The 22,576-nt window shown below is 40.6% G+C and overlaps 1 protein-coding gene across 2 annotated transcripts in view; it reads right to left on the bottom strand.

Annotated features, from left to right (window-relative positions):
• Ranbp17 (RAN binding protein 17) overlaps window positions 1-22,576 on the bottom strand; it is a 323,547-nt gene that overhangs the window by 26,133 nt on the left and 274,838 nt on the right. For both annotated transcript variants that reach the window (XM_040748431.1, XM_040748430.1), the window contains 3 exons: window positions 21,344-21,558; window positions 19,751-19,889; window positions 4,554-4,720 (listed from right to left, as the gene is read on the bottom strand). In XM_040748431.1, the coding sequence (XP_040604365.1) occupies window positions 4,554-4,720; window positions 19,751-19,889; window positions 21,344-21,558 (521 nt within the window). The remainder of the gene's footprint in view (window positions 1-4,553; window positions 4,721-19,750; window positions 19,890-21,343; window positions 21,559-22,576) is intronic.

Consider the following 22,576-nt stretch of genomic DNA (forward strand, 5'->3'; position numbering starts at 1 on the left):
TATGTCAAAATGTTGAGCAATATCATTTCAGTCTAAATACAGAGATGAAAGAAGAGCAGATGATTTCCCTTTTGCTGTAATTCACTTTGGGATGCATGTCATGAAGAGCACTATACAAAAGCAATTTTCATTGATTGACTGACTGATTGAGGAAAAGGGTGAATGTTCTTTTAGCTTATGTTCCTACTGAAGTATGATTCTTATAGTTCCTGACAGCTCTTTACAATTTCTAGTTAAATGGCATGCGATCAAACAAACAAACAAATAAATAACTGAAATAAAAGAGAAGAGGGGAAGAGGAAGAAAGTCTTAATTAGAATTTCTCTGACTTGAGCCAAATAGCTAGCTAGACTAGGTCTGGTAAGAGTCACTCCAATTCTTTTATGCATTGTATTTGGACATGACTATTATTGCAATTATCTCATCAACACACTAACTGACCAACCCACTCAGTGACAGAGGCAGTCCAAAGGTCCTTCTCTTCTTCACAAGGTGTTCTTTCTAGAACATTCAAGGAGGTTCTGATGCACAGAAGATCCACATCAGTGCCCTTATCATTACAAAAAGAATTCAACATATCTCTAAAATGGCCCCTCAATTATGTAAACACTCACCTAATTTGGGCACAGCTTTTGTCTTTTTCATATATCTGAATGGATGCTGATCTCCTGGTTATGAATGCAAATATTTGCAGTAATGAAACAAAAAATTCATATAAAAACATCTCCAAATTCCTCCAGCAGATTACTCTCACCCACCACTAATCAGTGGTGATTAGCAATCCGACCACTGCTACAGTTGATCATCTCCTTTTAAGTTTCTAGTTCATTCTCCTAGTGACATAAAAATTCTTGGGAAAATCTTCTCCCCTAATTTATGCAAACTGGGCTTTTCTCAGATGTTAAGTTGAAGGAATACTAGTGAGCCAGCAATTCTTACCTCAAATAGACTCACTTAAATTCAGCGGCTCTTCACGAGGAATAAATTTTAATCCTTGCAAAGTCACATCTGTTCACAAACTGTGGAAGATCTATAGTCACATGACAGGTCATAATAAATGCACTTCCAGGTGAGAGGCACTTAAAATGTCTCTCTCAGGTTGTAGCACACAAATAGCAAGGCCTGTGAAGGTGTGAAAAACCCTTCACCCAGGTTAGCTTTTCTGCAGAAGCTTGAGATCACATTTGCAGTTTGGAATTGACACTCTCCACGCAATTATGCTTCTAGCCAAATATGTCCAGGGTGGGAGGAAAACAGTTCAAACCAGTAAATAATTGCAGTATCATTGCATCAGTTTAGTTTAAAGAGCTGACAAGCCCTCTCTAAACTCCAGGCACAATTAGTCATTAGGGTCTAGTTTTTCAGCACTGTTAAGCAATTTGTAACCCATTCCTCTTAATAGGGTTAGGCATTACTTAACGACACAGATGCCTTGAAAACTGAAACCTCAAGTTATGAAGCAGCAACCTTGTTCATTACCTTCTGTGATAGGCAAATCATCTATAAAAACAGCATTTAATGGGCAACCAATGAATAATCAATGGCTCACTTTTCATCTGAGTGTGAAAATGAGAATAATCTAATACAAGTCCCTCTGGTAAGAGTCTGAATCTTCCTTCTGCCACTCTTCAGGGCTGATTTATAAGGTCTTGGAAAGCTGATGTAAACAGATGATCAATGGGCCCATCCCTGCTCGTAATAACCCCCAACTGGCCCACTCCCTTTTCCAGGTCCATCCCTTCAGGCTATTAGTTCTGTCCAGCTAATTCTTCCCACTACTCCTGCCTGCTGCTTTTACTCTGGCCATCCGTTCAGTCCAGCAGACTCAGAAGTAATTTTATACGCAGCAGAGAGCGGGTGGAATTGATTTTTCACTCAGTGCTCAGTTCCCATCTGAATAATTATCAATTTTACTGCCTCATAAAGGGAAGAGTCAAAATTTCAAATCAATTCAAAAGAGCTTTTGAGACGACAGAAACTGTGCATAAGAATAGAGGTCAAAGTTGCCAGTGACCTAAGGAGATGATGCCAGATATTACTATACCCAATAGTTGACATCAGAGGCACTCAAGATGATACAACCTAGTGCTAATGCAAATCATATTTATGCTGACTACCAGAGACCAGTCATTAATATTTAAAATGTTATCTGAAAGCTTACATCCCAAATAAATAGAATGTATTCCACTGCTTAATAAAGATATATCACTACTTAGTCAAATGCTATAAAGTGAAGGATTACCCAGTCTTATTAACACACAGAAATGATTTAAACCAACAAAAGCATAGAGTTTCTGAGTAAAGACATACTGGCTGATCTCTTGCACAATCTTATTACTAGCTTGTACACTACTGATTTTTACTAAACATTTCAACCAACTTAGAAATGACTGCCCAAAGCTGATGGGACAAACTGTGATGATGACTGACTGCTCATAGGAATGACTCGGTGGTAGACTTGTCCTTTGTCATGGTAGGTGGGGCCTGATTTCTAGTGTATCCATGGATATTTGTTATCTTAAATGATAACATGCTGTAAGTCAGTGGTCCTCAGCCTTCTCCATCTAAAAAACCCAGAGGACTGCAGTGTACTCCCGCCCGTACCAGCAGTGACTTGCAGGTAGAAGTGTTTGAGAGAAGTGCATCCTAACCACGACAGAATGTGTAGTTTGCATAGGCATCCAGGTGTCTCTGAGATACCTTGAGAGGCAGTGGCATGAGTTTTAAGAATATGGGGCTTTGGAGCTAAACAAACCTTGATTCAAATTCCAATTCTATTACTTTCTAGTCAATCTTGAGGCACCCAGGATATTGATCTGTAAAACGGGATGATGACAGCCACTTTTCAATAGTTCCTTCTGTGTCAGTCCCTATTACTACTATGTTAATAGAATTGTCACATAACCAATTAATTGTATTTTTACAATTTTTACTTGTTCTTGCATTTTGCACACAAAAATGAAGCAAACCATTCAGATCCTTAAAAGCTCCACATCTCTAGCCCCACCCAGTACTGGTACAGGCTGGAGTATGCTACAGCCCTCATGTTCTTTGCATGGACAAGGCTGAGACTCACTGGCTTAGAGCATTCCTCACTGAAGATCACAGATAATCATGGGTGAGCTAGAAATCACACTGACCAGATCCTCAATGAATTATCTCCATTCTTTTACATTACCAACTAGTTGAATAGTTTTAGGATCACATCAAATAGTTATTGGTAGGCCTGTAGTAATTATCCCTTTGCTACTTAAAATATGAATGAATTACATTTAGGTTATTCATTCTTGGAATGAAACTAGTTAACCAAAATGTCACCACAAATAAGGCTTTCATAATTTCATTCTGATCCTAGTAAAGCTGCTACAGTCAGGAAGGAAACTTCTTCCATGGACTCCCTACTCTATTTTCATCATGCTCATGTGCAGTGATACAGTCTACTGACTCAGAGGACATTGTTCACTAATGACAATACAGTATGTTGAGGTATTTATTTTTGTAAATCAGACTATTATAGACATACCCTGGGCAAAAGAAAACTGAAAACAGTATACACCTATTTCCTAAATTTTGTGGAAGTAGAAACATCAATCACAGAGATGGTATTCTATAAAATGGCTTTATTCTCTTTGGAATATTCCTGGCATGTATCTTCATTTCTTATGCATGTTTTATCTCAGATAGGCAAAACTGAGTTATTTAAAACAACCATAAACTTGGACTTAGACTGTGTTAGTCAGTTAGAAAACACAACTGGGGGCTGGAGAGATGGGTCAGCTGTTATGAGCACTGGCGGTTCTTCCAGAGGTCCTGAGTTGAACTCCTAGCAACCACATGGTGGCTCACAACCATCTATAATGTGATCCAATTCCCTCTTCTGGAGTGTAAGTGTACATGCAGACAGGGCACTCTTATACATAAAATACATGAATAAATAAATCTTAAAAAAAAACCCTGAAAACAAACTGCTGCTGGTCGGTGGTGGCACACACCTTTAATTCCAGCAAGTGGATCTCTGTGAGTTCAAGGCCAGCCTGGTCTACAGAGTGAGTTTCAGGATAGGCTCCAAAGCTACAGAGAAACCCTGTCTTGAAAAAAAAGAAACTAAAACAAACAAAACTGAAAACAAATTGCTGAATTATCACATATTAATTGAATGTTTGGGAACACTGTCCAATGTCTGAACTGTGTGACTCCTAATCTTACACTGGAACAACTGCTAATCACGAATGGATAGCTCTTGGCAAGTTGTCTGCAAGGAGCAGGAGCTAGCACATGACTGCCCAAGCAGCCATGTCCTTATGCACACTTCAGCAGTGCTGCCCATGGGTCCACGGAGGAGTTCTGCTCCACTATTCTTAGGCCGCGAACTATCCCTTCCGAATTACGCAGTGAACCGAACAGCACTGAGATTTTTATGGGTGGGTAACACTAAAGCCAGTGTACTCTCCAGTGTCAGAGAAAAGTATCAAGGAGAATCACTGCTAAACATCTTGACAAACTTAAGTTCAGCGGCCAGAATGGCTTCTGGGAAAAACGTTAAGCGAAGTTACCTGCTGCAGCACATCTGGGTTTTGTTGCATAAAGTGTAACAGCCTCTGGCCAGCCTGCATAGACTCTCTGCATCGAAGTGGCTTCTTGCCCTCCTTTGATATGTGCTTGAAGAGGTAGGTGACCATGTAGTCTAAACTCGTACAGCAGCTGGAGGAGACGACTGTATCTGTACAAACAATAAGTAACAATCCATTCCCATCACTCAACTGTTTGTTCATTTGATTATTATCTCCATTAAAAAGTTAGGACTTCAAGTCACTTCAGTGAAACTCTAAATCCTTGAAAGAAGGGGTTTGGATTCTTTCTTTCTTTAAGCCCTGTATCTATGACAGGGCTTGGCATAGAGAAACACTAGCAAGAAAATGATTCCTGGTCTGAACTGGACAGAATTCCCCATTTGGGACTTGAACAACCTCTGTTCAATTTGACTGGTTATTAAGCATCTACTTAGTGAAAAGTACTTCAGGGGAAATGGCTCCAAAGGGGAAATAGGTGCAAACCCTGCCCTCTTGTCAAAGAGCTCATGGCTTTCCACAGAGGTCACCTCGGTATAAAACGATATATGAAAGAGTCACACAGTCACATACTGCTGCTGGATTTTTTTTCTTGGTGTGTGCACAAGCACGGAGGCTAGAGGTTGATGCCCAATGAATCACATGCTAACTCATTTTCGGGCAAGAACTTCTCACCGAACCTGAAACTTACTGTTTTGGTTAGCAAATCCCAGGGATCTTTCATCTCCACCTTCCCAAAGCTGGGATTACAGACATGTGTACCATGCCTGGCTTCTTATAGGGGGTTGGGACCAGAACTCAGCAAGTACTTCACCAGCTGAGCTATTCCTCTCAACCCTAACTGCTGCATTTTGAGGGAAAGATCATGTTTTAATGGTGATCAAAGTGAGGTGTATGAAGGATGCGGCCTGAGATAGCTTGGAAAGGTTGTTTCTGTAAGATGCAAGGAGGAAGTTTTTCGGTAGAAAACAACAAGAGTTAAAAACAGGGAGGAAGCCCTGGATTTTGGAGCTGACTGACTCTGGTTTCAAATCCCATCTTTTCCCAATTTACTGTTACCTTGGAAGTGCTATTTTACTTCCCTCATCACTTGTAAAATACTCTGCAGCATTGAATGAACTGTAAATAGCTGACACGTACGGAGGGCTCACTACATGTTAGTGACAGTGTTAAATGTTTTGTATCGATTACTGTTTTTAATCTTTACATGACCTGTATGTAATAATTATTCTCATTTTATAGGTAAGGCTTAGAGATTTAAGTGACTTGTCAAGCTGGACAGTAAATAAGGAGTTGGACCATGGACGTGTACAGCCACTAACTATATTAAAACTAAGTATTACACAAAAATATACACAGGCATCAAATGTTTTAAAAAATGGGGGTGGTGCTGGCTTTGTGGTAGAGTACTTCGATAGCACATGAGGACCTGGAGTTTGATCCTTGGCACCCACAAAACAAAACCAAACCAATCAACAACTCTACAACTGGGTTGTCAATCACAGTAAATTGGAGGATGCATTTTGGAGAATAAGACTTTGGTTTACATGAAAGAAGGTTAACAAAGTAGGTTGGGTTCCTAGACGAGAGCATCCAAAAACAAGTGGAGGTATTCACATTTGAGAGTCAACAGAGATATTATTAAAATTTTCCAAGCGTGTATTTTTTGTGTGTGTATTTGTCTCCCCTCCCCAACTCCCCAGGGTTTCTCTGTATAGCTTTGAACCAGGCTGGCCTTGAACTCACAGAGATCCACTTACCTCTGCCTACTGTGTGCTGGGATTAAAGTGCGTGTCACCACTGTTTGGCTGCAAGTAAATTGTTATGTAACCGCTTATGCAACTGTTTATAATTTCCTTTGTACACGAAAATTATCAAATCTGTAGGTTCTTTTTTTCTTTTGAGACAGGGTCTTGCATATTCCAGGCTATCATCTGACTTACTATGTAGCCAAGAATGACCTGAACTTCTGTTGCTCCTGAATCTACCTTAGTGCTGGTGCTGAGGTTGATAGGTCTAAGCTACCATGCATCCCAGGTAAGAATTCTACCAAGTCCTCATCTAACTTCTAACAACTATTGAGTATATCAGGTAATCGTTGCTATTTTTAAAATGAGAAAACACTGTGGATGCAGTTCTGTAGAACTGTATGTATCTTGCATGCTTAAGGCCCTGGAGTGAGGGGAAGCAGAAAGGGAGGGGGAGGGGGCTAAAATCCAGAAATTCCCTAGTTTATTACATTTCAGTGATTTAGAATCTTTTTTTGTGTTTTGTTTTGTTTTTTCGAGACAGGGTTTCTCTGTATTGTTTTGGAGGTTGTCCTGGACTTGCTCTGTAGACTATGCTAGTCTCGAACTCACAGAGATCCACCTGCCTCTGCCTTCCAAGTGCTGGGATTAAAGGCATGTACCACCACAGCCCGGCTTAGAATCTTAATAAGGTTAGTATGATACTACCCATAGTTTTTGGTTATTGATGACATGTTGACACAATCCCTGGCAATTTTTGACTACTAAGAGAAACAAAAATGGCAAATAGAGTAGCCTCATAAAAGAAACAGACGGAGAGGCCAAGCATGGTAGCACACACATGCCGGTAATTCTTGTTCTTGGGAGGTGGCGGCAAGAGGATCAGCAGTTTATCCTACCTAGGCTATATGAGATCTTGTCTCAAAAAAAAAAAAAAAGGCAGCAGGGATGGGGTAGGGTGGTGTGGAGAAGCTGAGAAACAGCTTCTTATTCGTCTAATGCTTGAGACATGATTGTCTGATAGATCAGAGATGAAAGAATGACTCCAAGAATGGGGAGCTAAACTAACCTGAGATGTTATTCAAGAGAAGGTATGATTCATGCTTAGTAATACTTAGCAATGAAATAACACCCCAGCTTGAAAACATCCTGGAAATAGAAAGGAGGAAGTCTGTGGGCTTCTGAGACAGACAGGATGCAGGATGATGGAAGCCCATAGAGGATCCTGAGGAATGAGAGGCTGAAAGAAGGTCTAAGGACAGGTGTAAGATATCTTTTTTTTTTTTTTGAGACAGAGTTTCTCTGTGTAGACCAGCTGTCCTGGAACTCACTCTGTAGATCAGACTGGCCTAGAACTCACAGAGATCTGCCTGTCTCTGTCTCCTGAGTGCTGGGATTAAAGGTGTGCGCTACCAACACTGGCAAGAAATATTTTAAGAAAGGAGCATTTCCTGGCTTCTCAAAACTATGGGATTTATGTACTGGCTAACTCACTCTTCATCACGCCCCACACCCAAGGCTATTCTGTAGGAAGAAACCCTGTGTTCTGCTAACTTTGGGAAGCAGCCCAGGAACAAACACTTATTTCTTGAGTTGTTTTTCTTGCCTTCATTTTTCTAAATTTGAAACCTTGATCACAAAAGTAAACAAATTTAAGTATCGGGCAATATGCTATCAATCATGCACAAAATTTAAAGTCGTCACATAATTTGGTGACCACACTGCCATGCAAGTTGCATTAAAAGGGTCTAATCCACTGAGTCAGCTGCAGAAAAGCCAGGTAAACACTTTAGACTCAAAGGTTGGATCACACAGCTTTGCAATAACAGCGAGGGGTTCCATTATGGTTGATTTATGGTTGGGGCTTTGAAAAGGATAAATGTTATTTCCAGGTAGTTTTAAAAGTGTGGAATCATGGGCATTTGGTCAAAACAGGATGAATAGTGCTGAAGACAAGGCATTAGCATTACCTTTTCTTTATCTGCAGAGGAAGCTATCATGTGAGACTCAAGTAATGACTTCTCAAAGAATGGGCAGATATCACGAATTTTTAAATTTCATGCTCCCTTTTGGTTTTTTGAATACTTTGAAGAAGTTAGGCAAGTCTGGAAATGTTTTGACACCTATTTGCCCTCTCTAGCAACTCACTGTTTGGCACCGAGACAGCCAAGTGCTCTGGCTCTCCTGCAAGCAGTGTCCACATGAAAAGCATGCATCGTTAATAGCTCTCCTGCTTACTAAGACCCACCATGGAAAGCTGCTCTGAAAAGTTAACTGTGTACAAGAGCTGCACAATAGAGTCAGGAAGATGATAATGGGATTGAGCTGAAATCTGGCTTCAGCTCAAAAGTCATCATAGCACAAGGGAAGACAAGGGTCTTGGGAAGACATAGTCTGAAAGGCAATTTCCAAGACAAAAGGACCACTGGGAGGGACTAGCTCTGAACACAGGCAAGCAGACAGATTTCACTTCTATAGTGTGTAGTGCACACTTGCACTGTGTGACTCTTCTTGAGGAAACACAGCATGTACAGACTGTGGCAGTGTTCTCCCGTATGGCATTTCCCCCTTTTCATTTCCTAAGCATCTCCCAAGCTTTTACTCCCTTAAACATAAAGCCTATCCACTAAACTAATCCACAGTTGTCTTCTCTCTTTAACACTATTTTTGGTAGGAAAAACTAATGCACAATCTCTCTAAACTCTAAAGCATTTCTTCAATGTTTCACTAGTAATAGCATATCAGTACTGAAAATTCCATTCAAGAATGTTACAAATGGCAACATACACACCTTGATATTTACATATATTTTATTGATAAACAGATCTGGTTGTGTGTAGTTGACTGAACTTGTTGCTTGTCCTCACTTTTCCTAGCCAAGTAATTATGCTACTTAGCCACCCTGGGCCAGCCAGCCCAGCCGTTCCTTGGCTGGCACTTTGTGCTATCTATCCTTTACTCCTGCTTAGACTGTATTCCCGCTACACAGCTGCTTCTCTCATCACTGCTTCAGAAATTATTACCTCATTTTAATTATTTATTTAGCGCTCATGACTTGATATTTTCTTGTATGAGTGTTGTTTTACTTATTGTTTATCCTTCACCATTAAAATACAAGCTTAATGTCTTACTCCCCTCAGCACTGTCATGGTCTAGAATACCTCTTGGCACATAATATTTGTATGAGTGCTAATTATTGAAGAAATGAGTTGAGAATCATTGAGAGCAGCTTTTTGTGAGTCTTGGGCTTGCTCTATACTTGTAAAAGATCTTTGCTTGCATATCATAGCAAGAGAGAAAAAAAAATCCAAGTGGCTATTTTCAACATTCAATCTTTATTGAAGGCACAGGTTCTAACTCACCTATCAGTTACCAAAGTTGCGACAATATAAGAGGGTGAAGGCAAACCCATAAATACAAGGATAACCCTTCTCCCAGGTAACCCAGCTGTCAAAGCTGCAACCTTTATTAGGAATATCTAGCAGGGAGGTGTGATGAAGAGAAATGGGAAAGACTCTTAGACACACCTTTCTGAGGAATACTGTACTCTCATCTATGTACTGAAAATATTACCTAATTAATTCTTTCAGTAGGAATTTAGCAAGAACTTACTACATAGGACCCGAGTATAAAGTAGTGATCAAGACCCTGATCCTTTATTGGCCAAAGGGGTCCATCAGGCACCCTTCCCCAAATATTGCTGGATATTTCTAATGCTACTGGTTACAATCCACAGCTTGATGGTAAGACACTATTGCTGAAGAAAACATATACTTATGACATAGGACAAAGAAATCTAGCTAGTGCTCAGCTGGAAGCTTTATCCCTACTGGCTAAGTTCATAGTGTGGGAAAGTTTTGTACATACTGCCAGAGGAGAAAAGTAATCACCAGTCCTACCCAGCTATGAGCCCTTTGAGCTACAATAACCACCTGCTTGCAAGATAGGTTCACTAGTGCAATGTGGTATGAATGTTATGAAAATATCCAATTACTTTAAAAAACTGGATTTAATGACTGCCTCATGAGATGGAATCTATCCTGAAACAGTTAATGAGGGAGAACCTGAGATGGCCACAGGCCTAAGGAAAAACCTTAGTCCGATAATGAACATAGCAATAAAATGACACCCAACGACACATTTCTGTATCTATAGATCAGTGTAGTGTTCAGTCCTCATCAGAGAAGTTTCTTCTTGCTGTTTATGGTAATTAATACAGGGACCCACAACTGGACAATGTGTAGAGAGTGAGAGGCTTTGGAGTGTTTAGTCCTAAATGGGACATCATTATCACATAATCCCGTCAAAGCTCAGAGATCTATGCAGAAGGAGGGGTGGATGATTTCTGGGAAAGTATTTTCCAGACACAACACAACAGATGCACCTATGAACTCATACAAGACCATGACAGCATGTAAAAGACCTATACAAGCTTACGGTAGACAAAACTCCAGCATGGAGAAGGGGGAAATGGGCACAAAGTTCCATGGCTAACCAAGAGCTATTCACAATGGGCAGCTGCTGGGAAAGGGGAAATTGGTTTCCTTCAATGGAGTAATGTTGGGTATATCAACCATACTCCAGAGCAGTTGGTCAATGTAAAACAGACTCTGGTGTGTGTGTGTGTGTGTGTGTGTGTGTGTGTGTGTGTGTGTGATCTTGTAACAAAAGAGAAAGGGTAGGAGGGATGGGAGGATTTGAGAAGATTTGGGGGAAGTGTAAGAATACAATCAAAGTATATTGTATAAAATTCTCAAAGAATAAAGAAAACATAAAGAACAAAATACCAACTACTCCTGTCCCTCAGAAGCTTATGATCCAGCAGGAAATGAGGACAAACAGTGCTCCTAGAACACTTTGTCCACTTTTGGAATAAAGGATGTTCATGAGAATGAAATGAGTGAACACAAAAACCCCCATGACAGAATCAGGCACATAGTATGTGCCCATTGTCACTGTGTACACTCCAGTAATGGGACTTAAAATTTGGCACCCTTTATAATACTGTTTTGTCAAGACTCTTGAGAGCCTTGCTGAAATGCAGATCACAGGACTGACTAATATTACATACTAAGACTAACATCTGCTTGCAACTGATTCCAAACCCGTTGTGTTACTATGATGTAAGATAACAGGATGTCAAGCTAAACTGTAATAACAAAAGACAAGACTTCTGCTTCTCCCCACGAAGGACTAACTGCTATGAGGATTTCTCCTCCTGCCATAAACAACCAGAAACAGGACAAAATATATGAAACACAGTTTTCAATTACTGCACAACAACAAGTATAGGGCTATTAAACCAGAGGAGAGGGAAATGAATGAGGTAATACCTACAATTGCTGTAGCACATTGCCCAAAGCAGACTAGACTGCAGGACAGGAAGGGCAACCCAAATATAGCCAGGTGGTCTTACCGAGTTAAAAGTAACAGACTGAAATATGGTGACTGAGGGAGCTACAACTGTGTATAAAGTACCAGAGTGTGGGAATTACAAAGGGAGGCAGTTAGAGATCTGCAAGGGAGTCTCTCTGGTATCTTCCTTGCAAACACGAGAAGAAACTCACCAGAGTTGCAAAGCTAGAGGCCAAAAGATTCCTAGTTATCACAAAGGCCTGGAATAGCTCCTGAAGCAGCTGATAACACATGAGCAGCGCTGCAGAGTCCCCAAAGCGCATGCCCTAGTACAAGACTCAACTACTCTGAAATGAATGCTGTCACTCCAGCTGAAATGAATGAAATTAACCCCAAAGTCACTCAACTAAAAGAATGAAATCCGGGGCTTGAGAGATGGCTCAGAGGTTAAGAGCACTAACTGTTCTTCCAGAGGCTCTGAGTTCAATTCCCAGCAACCACATGGCAGCTCACAACTGTTTGTAACTCTAGTTCCTGACACCCTTACACAGGTATACACATGCAGGTAAAACACCAACATATATAAAAAAGAACAAAATCCAAAATTTTAATCAACTACACAAAATTCACAATATCTGATATCCAATAAAAATCAAGACAACCATAAAAATATCTGATCCATAAAAAGAAAAATATATCAGTAGAAAAATATATAGACATTATTTTAGGAGACAAAGACCTAACCACACACAGACACAGACAGACACTCACTCACACACACACACACACACACACACACACACACACACACACACACACGTAGAGAAATGGGATTTCTTAGAGAATAAAACTATAATACCCGAATAAAAAGTACAACACTGATGGATTAAATATTGTAGAAAACCTGTGAACTTGACAAACACTATGGCAATGACTGAAGATGGAGAGCAAGCAGGGAAGAGTGGCACAGCTGAGCTGCAGGCTTTCACGAGCTCAGAGCGCGTGCATAACTGGAGTGTGGGCTGAAACAGAGACACGGACTGTGGTTGCTTAAAAGTATACAGTGGGTGGAGTGTGATGGTGTATGCCTTTAATTCTAGTACTAGGGATGCAGAAACAGATCTCTGTGAGCTCAAGCTAGCCAGAGCTATACAGTGAAATTGTCTCAAAAGCCAAAACAAATAAAAAAGTAAAAAGTAAACGTTGATGATGGAGACAACGGGCCACCAATCAGGGAGTATAGCTGTCTATATCTCACAAGACACAAATTCTTGCTGACACCTTGATTTTAACTCAGACTCACGTCAGACATGTAAGGTGTATACTGTAAGGGAATACACTATATTTTAAGGTATCAAGTTCCCGATAGTTATGGTAGAAATAAGAAATGTGTATGCTCTAGAAATAATCAATTTTAAATATAGAGCATTTTTTAATAACACAATAAAAGGATGCTGGGGTAGTGAGATGGCCCAGCGGGTAAAGGGGCTTTCTGCCAAGATTGATGACCTAAGTTTGATCCCTGGCACTTCCACAGTTGAAGGAGAGAACTTATCCCTGAACGCTGTCCTCTGACCTTCACATGGCACTATGGCACATGCACTTCACCCCAAAATAAATAGATGTAATAAGAAAACTTGATAATGTTATCAGACAGAACTTTCAGAGAAAAGAATGTTACCACAGATCACGAGGGTCATTTTGTAATAATAAGAAGGTAAACTCATCAAAGGAATACCATAATTTCAAATACCCATGCACCTGACAGGAGTCTTGAAGCATTTACTACACATACTGATAGGACTGAACAGAGACCAGGACAAAGCTGTAACCACAGCCAGACTGTAGTGGTTTTCTCTTGCCAATTCATACACAAAAGAAATCATACAACCAACCTGTAAGAACAGAGATTATTGGAATGCTATTAGTCAATTAGACCTCACACTTAGAAATGCTCTTCACTGCAATGGAATACAAATTCACTACAGGTACCAGTGAAAGTTCACAATAGTTTAGACCATAAAACAGTCTTAATGAATTTAAAAGACTGAAAAAAATCACTGAGTTGCTGAGTGTGGTGGTACATCTCTTTAATTACAGTCCTGAAGGTAGAGGCAGGTGGATCTCTGAAGCCGTGTGGTCTACAGAGCGAGTTCATGACGACAGGGCTACACAGAGAAATCCTGCCTCAAACACCAAAAACAAACTACACAGAAGGAAGAACACGTTCAAATTGAAAACTAAGCAACATGCTTTAAAGGAGCCGCCCACTGCTCAGGGGACAATATGTGGCTGTACTGTCTACCTTGCAGGTGCTCGTGTTTACATCCACAGATATGAACTGTTCTTAACTTTGGTTAAAGAAGCTTCTTTTTGCCATAGCAAGTGGCTAATGCAGAGGCTCAAAACTGATCAACATGGCCGGGTGGTGGTGGCGCACGCCTTTAATCCCAGCACTCGGGAGGCAGAGGCAGGCGGATCTCTGTGAGTTCGAGGCCGGGCTGGACCGACAGCCTCCAAAACAATACAGAGAAACCCTGTCTCGTAAAACCAAAAAACAAACAAAAAACAAAACAAAACAAAAAAAAACCAAAAAAACCCCAAAAACTTATCAACGTGACACCTGTATCAAGTCCTCAACCCCTAATACCCAGGGATCAGCTCAGAAGAGTAGGCAGGAAGGATTAAGAGCTGGAGGATATGGAGGAGTGCTGCAAAATGCTGTCCCCTAGATATGACATGGACAATGGACTCATGAAATTACAGCAGTGGTGGCTACCTGCTAAGATCAAGACAGTCACAACTCAAGTAAAGCCTGAGGTGAGACTCAAGAGACCCACCTAGCCAATGAGCTATTAGCAGTTGATGTCTGCTGGGGGAGTCAGTGGTTACTCTTTTGGGGTGTCCCCTGATAGTTTCCAAGCTCCAGTAGATGGCCCCACCCATGAGCATGTGGATAGACAGCACTGACTGGGCTTAGTGGGTTACTCAAGAGAGTAAGAAAATGAAGACCGGCATTTGGGAAGGGGACATATTGGGTGGGGTTTGAGGAAAGCTGTGGGTGAGTAGTGGGTGGATACAGAAATACACTGTATATACATGTTATAAGATCCTTAAAGAATAAGTAAAATAGTTCTTACATACTGTTCTGTTTTCATAACTCTGACATGTGTTAGTGGCTGATGGAAGAAGAGGCAGACTCCCACAGTTAAGTACTGAGCTGAACTCAAGAAAGCCAGTAATAGAGAGGGAGGACTGATGACCAAAGGAATTAAGACTAGGCTGGTTTAACCCCCAGAAACAGCTGACCTGACAAAGGTTAACTCTTGAATCCCAGGCATCAGCCTGGGAATCCAGCATGGGACTGATCAAGACCCCCCTGAATCTGGGTGTCAGTGAAGAGGCCTAGGTAATCTATTGAGCCTTGGGCAGCAGATCAGTACTCATCCCGAGTATACACACAGACTTTGGACTCCCATCCAACAATGTGAGATGCACTCTCACCCTGAACTCTTGGGGGAGGGTCTATGCCCTGCCCTGTATGAAATAACAGACTATAGATACCCCCACGGAGGGCCTCACCCTCCCTGGGGAAATGAGGGGATAATGGGGGGGGTTGGGGGGAAGGCACGGGAGGAGGGGAGGGAAAGGGAGAGGGACCTGGAACTGACTTGTGAAGCATCCTTGTTTCTAATCTAAATTTAAACTGAAAAATAAAAAAGAATAATATTAAAGGGCTGGAGAGATGGTTCAGTGGTTAAGAGGCACTGACTCCTCTTCCAGAGGACCTGAGTTCGATTCCCAGCTCCCATATAGCCAAGGTCTGACACTCTCACATAGACATACATGCAGGCAAAATACCAATGCAAAAAAAAAAAAAAAGTGCCACTTAAGTGGCACAAAACCTAAAATATTTGGTTATATATCAAACAAAATACATACAAGACTCAGATTCAAAGCTATAATTAAGGAAGATATTAGTAAGAAGAAGAAGGAAAGAATTATCCAGAATTGGTCTTGAATATAGCTAATATGTCTGCTATCACCAAAAGGAGATGCAAGGTTCAATGTAGTCCTAAGCAAAATGTCCCTAGTCTTGTTTGTGGGTGGGGTAGGGAAACACAAGAAACTGACAGGTTAATTCTAAACTTTCTATGAATTCATGTTATTATAATTTAAAGAGGAAAAAATTAAAAGGACCATACTACAGTATTTAAGACCTAGTATGAAATTAGGACATACTGTTAGTAAAAGGTAAGTAAGCAAAAAAAAAAAAAAAAAGGTTTAGAACAATCAAATATTTATGTTTTAAAAAGAATTTGTGCTTGATCCCTACAACATAGGTAAAAGTTAAATATGTCACATATTTAAACATAAGAGTCAAACTGATGATATTCCTGGAAGAAAGTGGGAAATACCATAGCTTCAGGCTAAAGTATTGGATTTCCTCAAAATAGAAACTTTTCCTTTTCAGATGATATTGATAGGAAAACACAGGCATGGCATGGGCTGAAATTATCTGTAAAACATATCTGATTAAAAATTTGTATCCAAGTCTGGCAGTGGTGGTGCGTGCCTTTAATCTCAGCACTCAGGCAGACAAGTGGATCTGCGAGTTCAATGCCAGCCTGGTCTATAGAGCGAGTTCTAGGACAGTCAAAGCTACACAGAAAAACTCTGTGTGTTTTTTTTTTTTATAAAACCAAGGAATCTGTATCCACAATATATAAAAACTCACAAATCATCAACAACAAATCACACAGGAAAAAAAAAACGCAGGGTAAAAGATCAGAACAAATACTTCATCAAGAAAATGTAGGTTACTGGTTGGATCTAAACTTTTCTCAAAGGTTCATGTATGGCTCCATTCCCAGAGCTGGTGGATTGAGAGGTGACTGGATCATGAGGGTGCTGACTTCATCAATGGATTAGTCACTGATGAGTTCATACTGAATACTGCAATAGTGGTAGGACATGGTTGAAGGAAGTAGGTTACTGAGGTGTGTTTCTGAGGTATAGCATCTGACTTGAAACCTGTTCTCTCGTTCTCCCTGCTTCTTGGTCACCATGAGGTTAGAAACTGATCTGTGAAATGCTTCCTGGCCTTTATCCTTGCCTAGTCCTAAAATGAGGAGAACAGGGACCACTAACTAAAATCTCTGATACTGTGAACGGTCAGTGGATGTTTCTCTCTGGCCTGCCAGCTCCCAAATAACCAACTCAGAGGCTGAATATGAATTATAAATGATTGACGGATACGAGTGTTAAGGCTTGTTACTAGCTAACTCTTTCACTTAATTTAACCATATCCTTATTCACCTTCTGCCACGTGGTAGAACTTTTATTAACATGGCACATTCATCTCCTGTTACCTCTTTGTCTGCTGGCGACTCTTCAGATTCTGCCTTTCTTCATCCCAGAATTCTTCTAGTCTGGCTCTCCTACCTAATCTTATTCTGCCTGGCTATAGGCCAGTCAGCTTCTTTATTATACGAATCTCAGCATTATATATTCACACAGTGAAAAAGAATATTCCACATCAGTGATTCAAAATAACCTACCTTTCTGTATGTTGACTTTTCTCAAGTATTTTACAGCAATAGAATACTAACACAATACATAATAAAACAAACACAGAAATATCCTCAAATTATTTATTGGTGACATGGATATTAAAACCACAAAGATTCCATTTCATAGCTGCTACAATGGCTCAGCTTGAAAAGAATCAAGGGAAATGCAAATCAAAGCAACTCTGAGATACCATCTCACTCCTGTCAGAATGGCTAAAATCAAAAACACCAATGACAGCTTATGCTGGAGAGGATGTGGAGAAAGGGGAACACTCCTCCACTGCCAACTTGTACAGCCACTTTGGAAATCAGTATGAAAATTCCTCAGGAAAATGAGAATCAGTCTACCACAAGATCCAGCAATTCCACTCTTAGGCATATACCCAAAACATGCACATTCATACAATAAGGACATCTGTTCCACTATGTTCATAGTAGCATTATTTATAATAGCCAGAACCTGGAAGCAACCTAGATGCCCCTTAACTGAAGAGTGGATAGAGAAAATGTGGTACATTTACACAATGGAGTACTACTCAGTCGAAAAAAAAAAACAATGGAATCTTGAAATTTGCAGGCAAATGGATGGCACTAGAAGAAACCATCCTGAGTGAGGTAACCCAGTCACAAAAAGACAAACATGGTGTGTACTCACTCATATATGGATTTTAGACATGAAGTAGGGGAGTGCCAGCCTACAATCCCACCACCAGAGAGTCTGGGAAACAGGGAGGTACCCCAGAGAAAGGGAATAGGACAGGATATCCTGAGTGGACTGGAAGCATGGAGGTAAGGAAGGGGAGAGGGAGCTGGGAGAAAGAAAGGGGGAGAAGAGGAGGGGAGAGGAGGACTTGGGGAAGCAGGAAGTTTGAGTCAGGGGAAGAACAGAGGAGAGCAGGATGAGAGATACCATAATAGAGGGAGTCATTATATGTATGAGGAGGGATCTGGCACTAGTGAGATTTTCAGAGATCTCCAAGGATGAAACCAACTGGCAATCTAAGCAATAGTGGAGAGGCTACCTTAAATGCCCTCCCCTGATAATGAGATTGATGACTACCTTATATGCCATCCTAGAGCCTTCATCCAGTGGCTGATGGAAGCAGAGGCAGACACCCACAGCTAAACACTGAACTGAACTCCTGGAACCCAGTTGCAGAAAGGGAGGAGTGATGAGCAAAGGGGTCAAGACTGGGCTGGTGAAACCCACAGAAACAGCTGACCTGAGCAAGGGGGAGCTCATGAACTCCAGACTGATGACTGAGAGGACAGCATGGGACTGATCCAGACTCTCTGAGCTTGAGTATCAGTGAGGAGGCCTTGGCAATCTATGGGGTCTCAGGTGGTAGATCAGTCTTCGGGAGCCCATTCTACATGGAGGGATGCTCTCTCAGCCTGGACACATGGGGGAGGGCCTAGGCCCTGCCTGGGATGATGTGACAGACTTTGGAGATCCCCCATGGAAGGCCTCACCCTCCCTAAGGAGTGGAGGGGGGATGGGTTGGAGGTTGGGGGGCTGGTGGGGGAAAGGCGGCAGGGAGAGGGAGCTGGGATTGATATGTGAAGCAAGTTTGTTTCTAATTTAAATAAAAACAAGTGGAAAAAAAGGAAAAGAATCACTGCAAGTGTATGGTGAGGAACAGCTGGAACTTTTCTATATTGCTGAAGCAAAACACTGTTGCCACATTGGGAAATAGCATCTTGGCATAGTAACTGACAGATACAACCCAAAAATCTTATCCTAGGTATTTATCTGAAGGAAATACAAAGAATTGTCACATAAAGACTTGTGTATGAATGTTCATAGTGGCATTGCTCAACATAGTCAAGCAAAGAAAATAACCCTAAACAAAGTGTGGAAATCCATATGAGGCACTAATACTCAGCAAAAAGGAAGGAATAAGTGAACTGATTTAAAAAAAATACAGATGATTCTCAAAGGCATTATGTTAAGTGAAAGAAACAAGATACAAATGATTTCCTATTTTAAGAGTCCACTTATATAAAAATCTAGAAAGACAGTAGTTTCCTTGGATTAGGGTTAAGGTTAGGGAATAGATTTGATGGGGACATAATGGAGTATAGTGATGCAATTTTTTTTTGTGTGTGTTTTGAGACAGGGTTTCTCTGTATTGTTTTGGAGCCTGTCCTGGAACTTGCTCGATAGACCAGGCTGGTCTCGAACTCACAGAGATCCCTCTGCCTCTGCCTCCCCAGTGCTGTGATTAAAGGAGTGCGCCACCAGTACACTGTTGTGATTCATTACTGTATATATCTGTTACAACTTTTTGGACTTTGATTATTTAAATTGTATCTCAAAACTGATAAAAGTTATCAAACTATTAATGGATTTTCCCATTTGCAAGTAATAGCTTGTAAAATAATCTTTCAACTGGGCTGATAACATTTCTTTTCCCTTTATCGGACAAGAATCTCAGTGAACACATACATTAGGAGAATGAAGTCAAGACTTCCCATGGAGAACAATGTTTTCCATGATCCTTACCAAGAGTGGTGAGTCCCTCTGAGAGAGATGTGAGAACATACAGGAGTACAGGAGGCTCCAAGTTGGTGATGAAGCTCATGTGGTCCTGGGTGAGACATTCCAGGAGTGGATAATAAGACTGGCTCAGTTTCCGATATTGCTACACAAAGAGGTAGAGGAAATGTCAAGCCACATGGATATGGTATCTCAGTCTGCTATATTTGTGCAAGGCTGACTCATTTAACTAACTATTTGATAAATGATTTATTACTTATAATATTCTAAAGACAAGAGACAAGTGTATGAGAAAATACCTGGGAAATCTCAAATGCAACATAAACCAGAGTCAAGGTACAGCACTCACAGCAAATATAACCTAGAGTAGTAAAGCATCTAGTGAGACAACAATATCTCCATAAGCGTGATTACTCAAGATGTGGTTTTCTAACTCCTATTCCAGACTTACTCGATAAAAATCTCTGAAGTATGGGTTTGAAATAAGCATTTTTTCCATATAAAGTAAATACAGTCTTATGTACCTTCAGGTGTGAGAATTATTGATAGATTGCCTGGAATGAAATCAGGTTTCTTGGTGGACCACAACTGTAGTGAAAAGTCCTCTCAATGAGGCTGATGAACATGGTACCTGATGATTCCAGTCTCTACTTTGTAATTTCTGTCATATAGGTACCATGTTCAGTGAGCATTTCACTCTACAGTAAGGAGGCATTACACCCTGGCATGAAGTGTATGCACACTAGTCTAGGAACACTTCTCACCCAAGCTCTCCAGATCATTCATGAAATTTCTGGGAGCAGGTGGGAGAGTATCAACTGACCCTATGATGAATTTGATTATTTTAAAAACTACTTACTGAAAACACAAGTACACAACGACTTCTGTATAAACTGGCAAAAATGTTTTAAAGCAAATCTGCTGATGAGACAAGCCAGAAGTCTAGAAATTTGCATTTCTAACAAGCATCCCAGACATCTCTGAAAGGTTTCAAAGTTTAGAGATCACTGATGTGTATCATATCACAGAAGCTAAATGTCACAGCAGAAAAGCGGCCAAAAATCATATTCTTCAAAGTACTCATTTAAAACGTGTGGCCTAGAGAAGCAGACAGGCAATTAACTCAAGGTAAATGACTAAATGAATAATGGTCTATATATCAGCTTGCTCAATGTTCAGTTTGCCACTGTCTGCCATACCAAAATTTTAATACAAAGGAAGGCCAAACAGCAAGAAGCTAACAGGTAGAATGAAAGGAAGGGAAAATTCTGCATTTGATCCTGCATTTCTTTTTTGAATTATGAATATAGCTGAAAGAAAGTCACTAACATTACTATGCCTATTTTCATATGAAGAGGCTGGAGCATTTTGCATGACCAAGTGGTTAGAAGTGACAGCTGTGACATTTTAGCCTGTGTGTTGAATTATAGAAATAACCACTGGAGCTGTCCAGGTCTGATAAATCTGAAGCAAGCATGCTGTCTTGAAGCATAAAATGTGGTGGTGTATGGATTCCCCAGGTTTCACTGTAACAATTCCAGGCTATGGTACCGGTATTTCACATTTCACATGAAGACCCCATGGCACAGCCGTGCTTACCAGCAAGTCACTGTGGGACACTGACAGCAGCATTTTCACAAAGGCCTGGAGTACGTTGTCAAAATGGCTGTCCCCATACAACTTGAAGACGCCAAAGCTGACATAATTTCCACATAAGGCAGATTTGAGGGCTGAATAGCAGATGGAGATGCCCTTGAGTTTCATTGGATAAATCTGATCTTTTGAGAGACTCCCAAGAGACAGGATCTGATTTCCTGTTATAGAGTAAAAGCAGAAAGAAAGTGATAAGGAGATGTAATTCAAAGAATTTGTGAGACACACTGCTATCTTCAGTTTGCAGTTAATGTTAAGTTTCCTCCAGCATGTCCCCCAAGTTGAATCACCCATTGTACAAAAAATAAATACACAAGATCATTTACTTGGGAAGAATGAAGAGCCCAAGGGAAAAAAAAATCAAACAAAGATACTATGAAAGGTTAGTGTTTTGATTTGGATGGTGATTACACTGTTATATACGTAAACATGAAGAAAACCATGAGACACACATACTCTTCAGATTAGTTTATGTACTTTAATGTAAATGAACTGTTAGCCCTTAAATAAACATTTTAATAAAAAATGTAAGGTAAGGAGTGGTGAGATGTCTCCGTGGCCAAGGACCCCTGCTGTCAAGTCTTATGGCCTGAAATTCACCCCTGCATGGTGGAGGGAGAGACTGGACTGCCATAGTTGTCCTCTGACTTCCACATATGCTCTGTGGCTCCTTGCACACATGAATATACATACACAGACATGCACAATAAATACATAAATGTTAAAAAAGAAAAAAAAGAGAAACAGAGTTAGTAAAACATTAAAAAAAAGAGGTAGGATAAAATAACCAGTTAAGCAAATCCCAGCACTAGCTGAGGAGCTAGCGAATGTGAAAGCTCCTGGGAGAAGGACTGTCTCTCTTCTTCAGTGTGAGACCCCGGTAGGTTGATCACGTGCTAGTGCAGGTCACGCTCCCAAGAGTGCCTGGGCAACACAAACTGTATCCCATAGTGGGAAGAGAGGGGAGGATGGTAATGGGAGTTGAAGGGGTGAATATGTTCAAAATATATTGTATGAAACTCCCCAAGAATTATTAAAATATTACTAAAAACAAGCAGCTAAGTCAGAAACAAAGAAAGTCTAAGATGTAAATGATTCTAAACTCTAGGTGAAGTTTTAATTCCTGTGAACTTAATCTTGTGTTACTTTATTTATAGGAGCCTCATGGATTTGGAACTA

The sequence above is a fragment of the Mesocricetus auratus genome, unplaced genomic scaffold (genome assembly GCF_017639785.1).
Source record: "Mesocricetus auratus isolate SY011 unplaced genomic scaffold, BCM_Maur_2.0 Super-Scaffold_100007, whole genome shotgun sequence".
In the NCBI taxonomy this organism is placed as follows: Eukaryota; Metazoa; Chordata; class Mammalia; order Rodentia; family Cricetidae; genus Mesocricetus; species Mesocricetus auratus.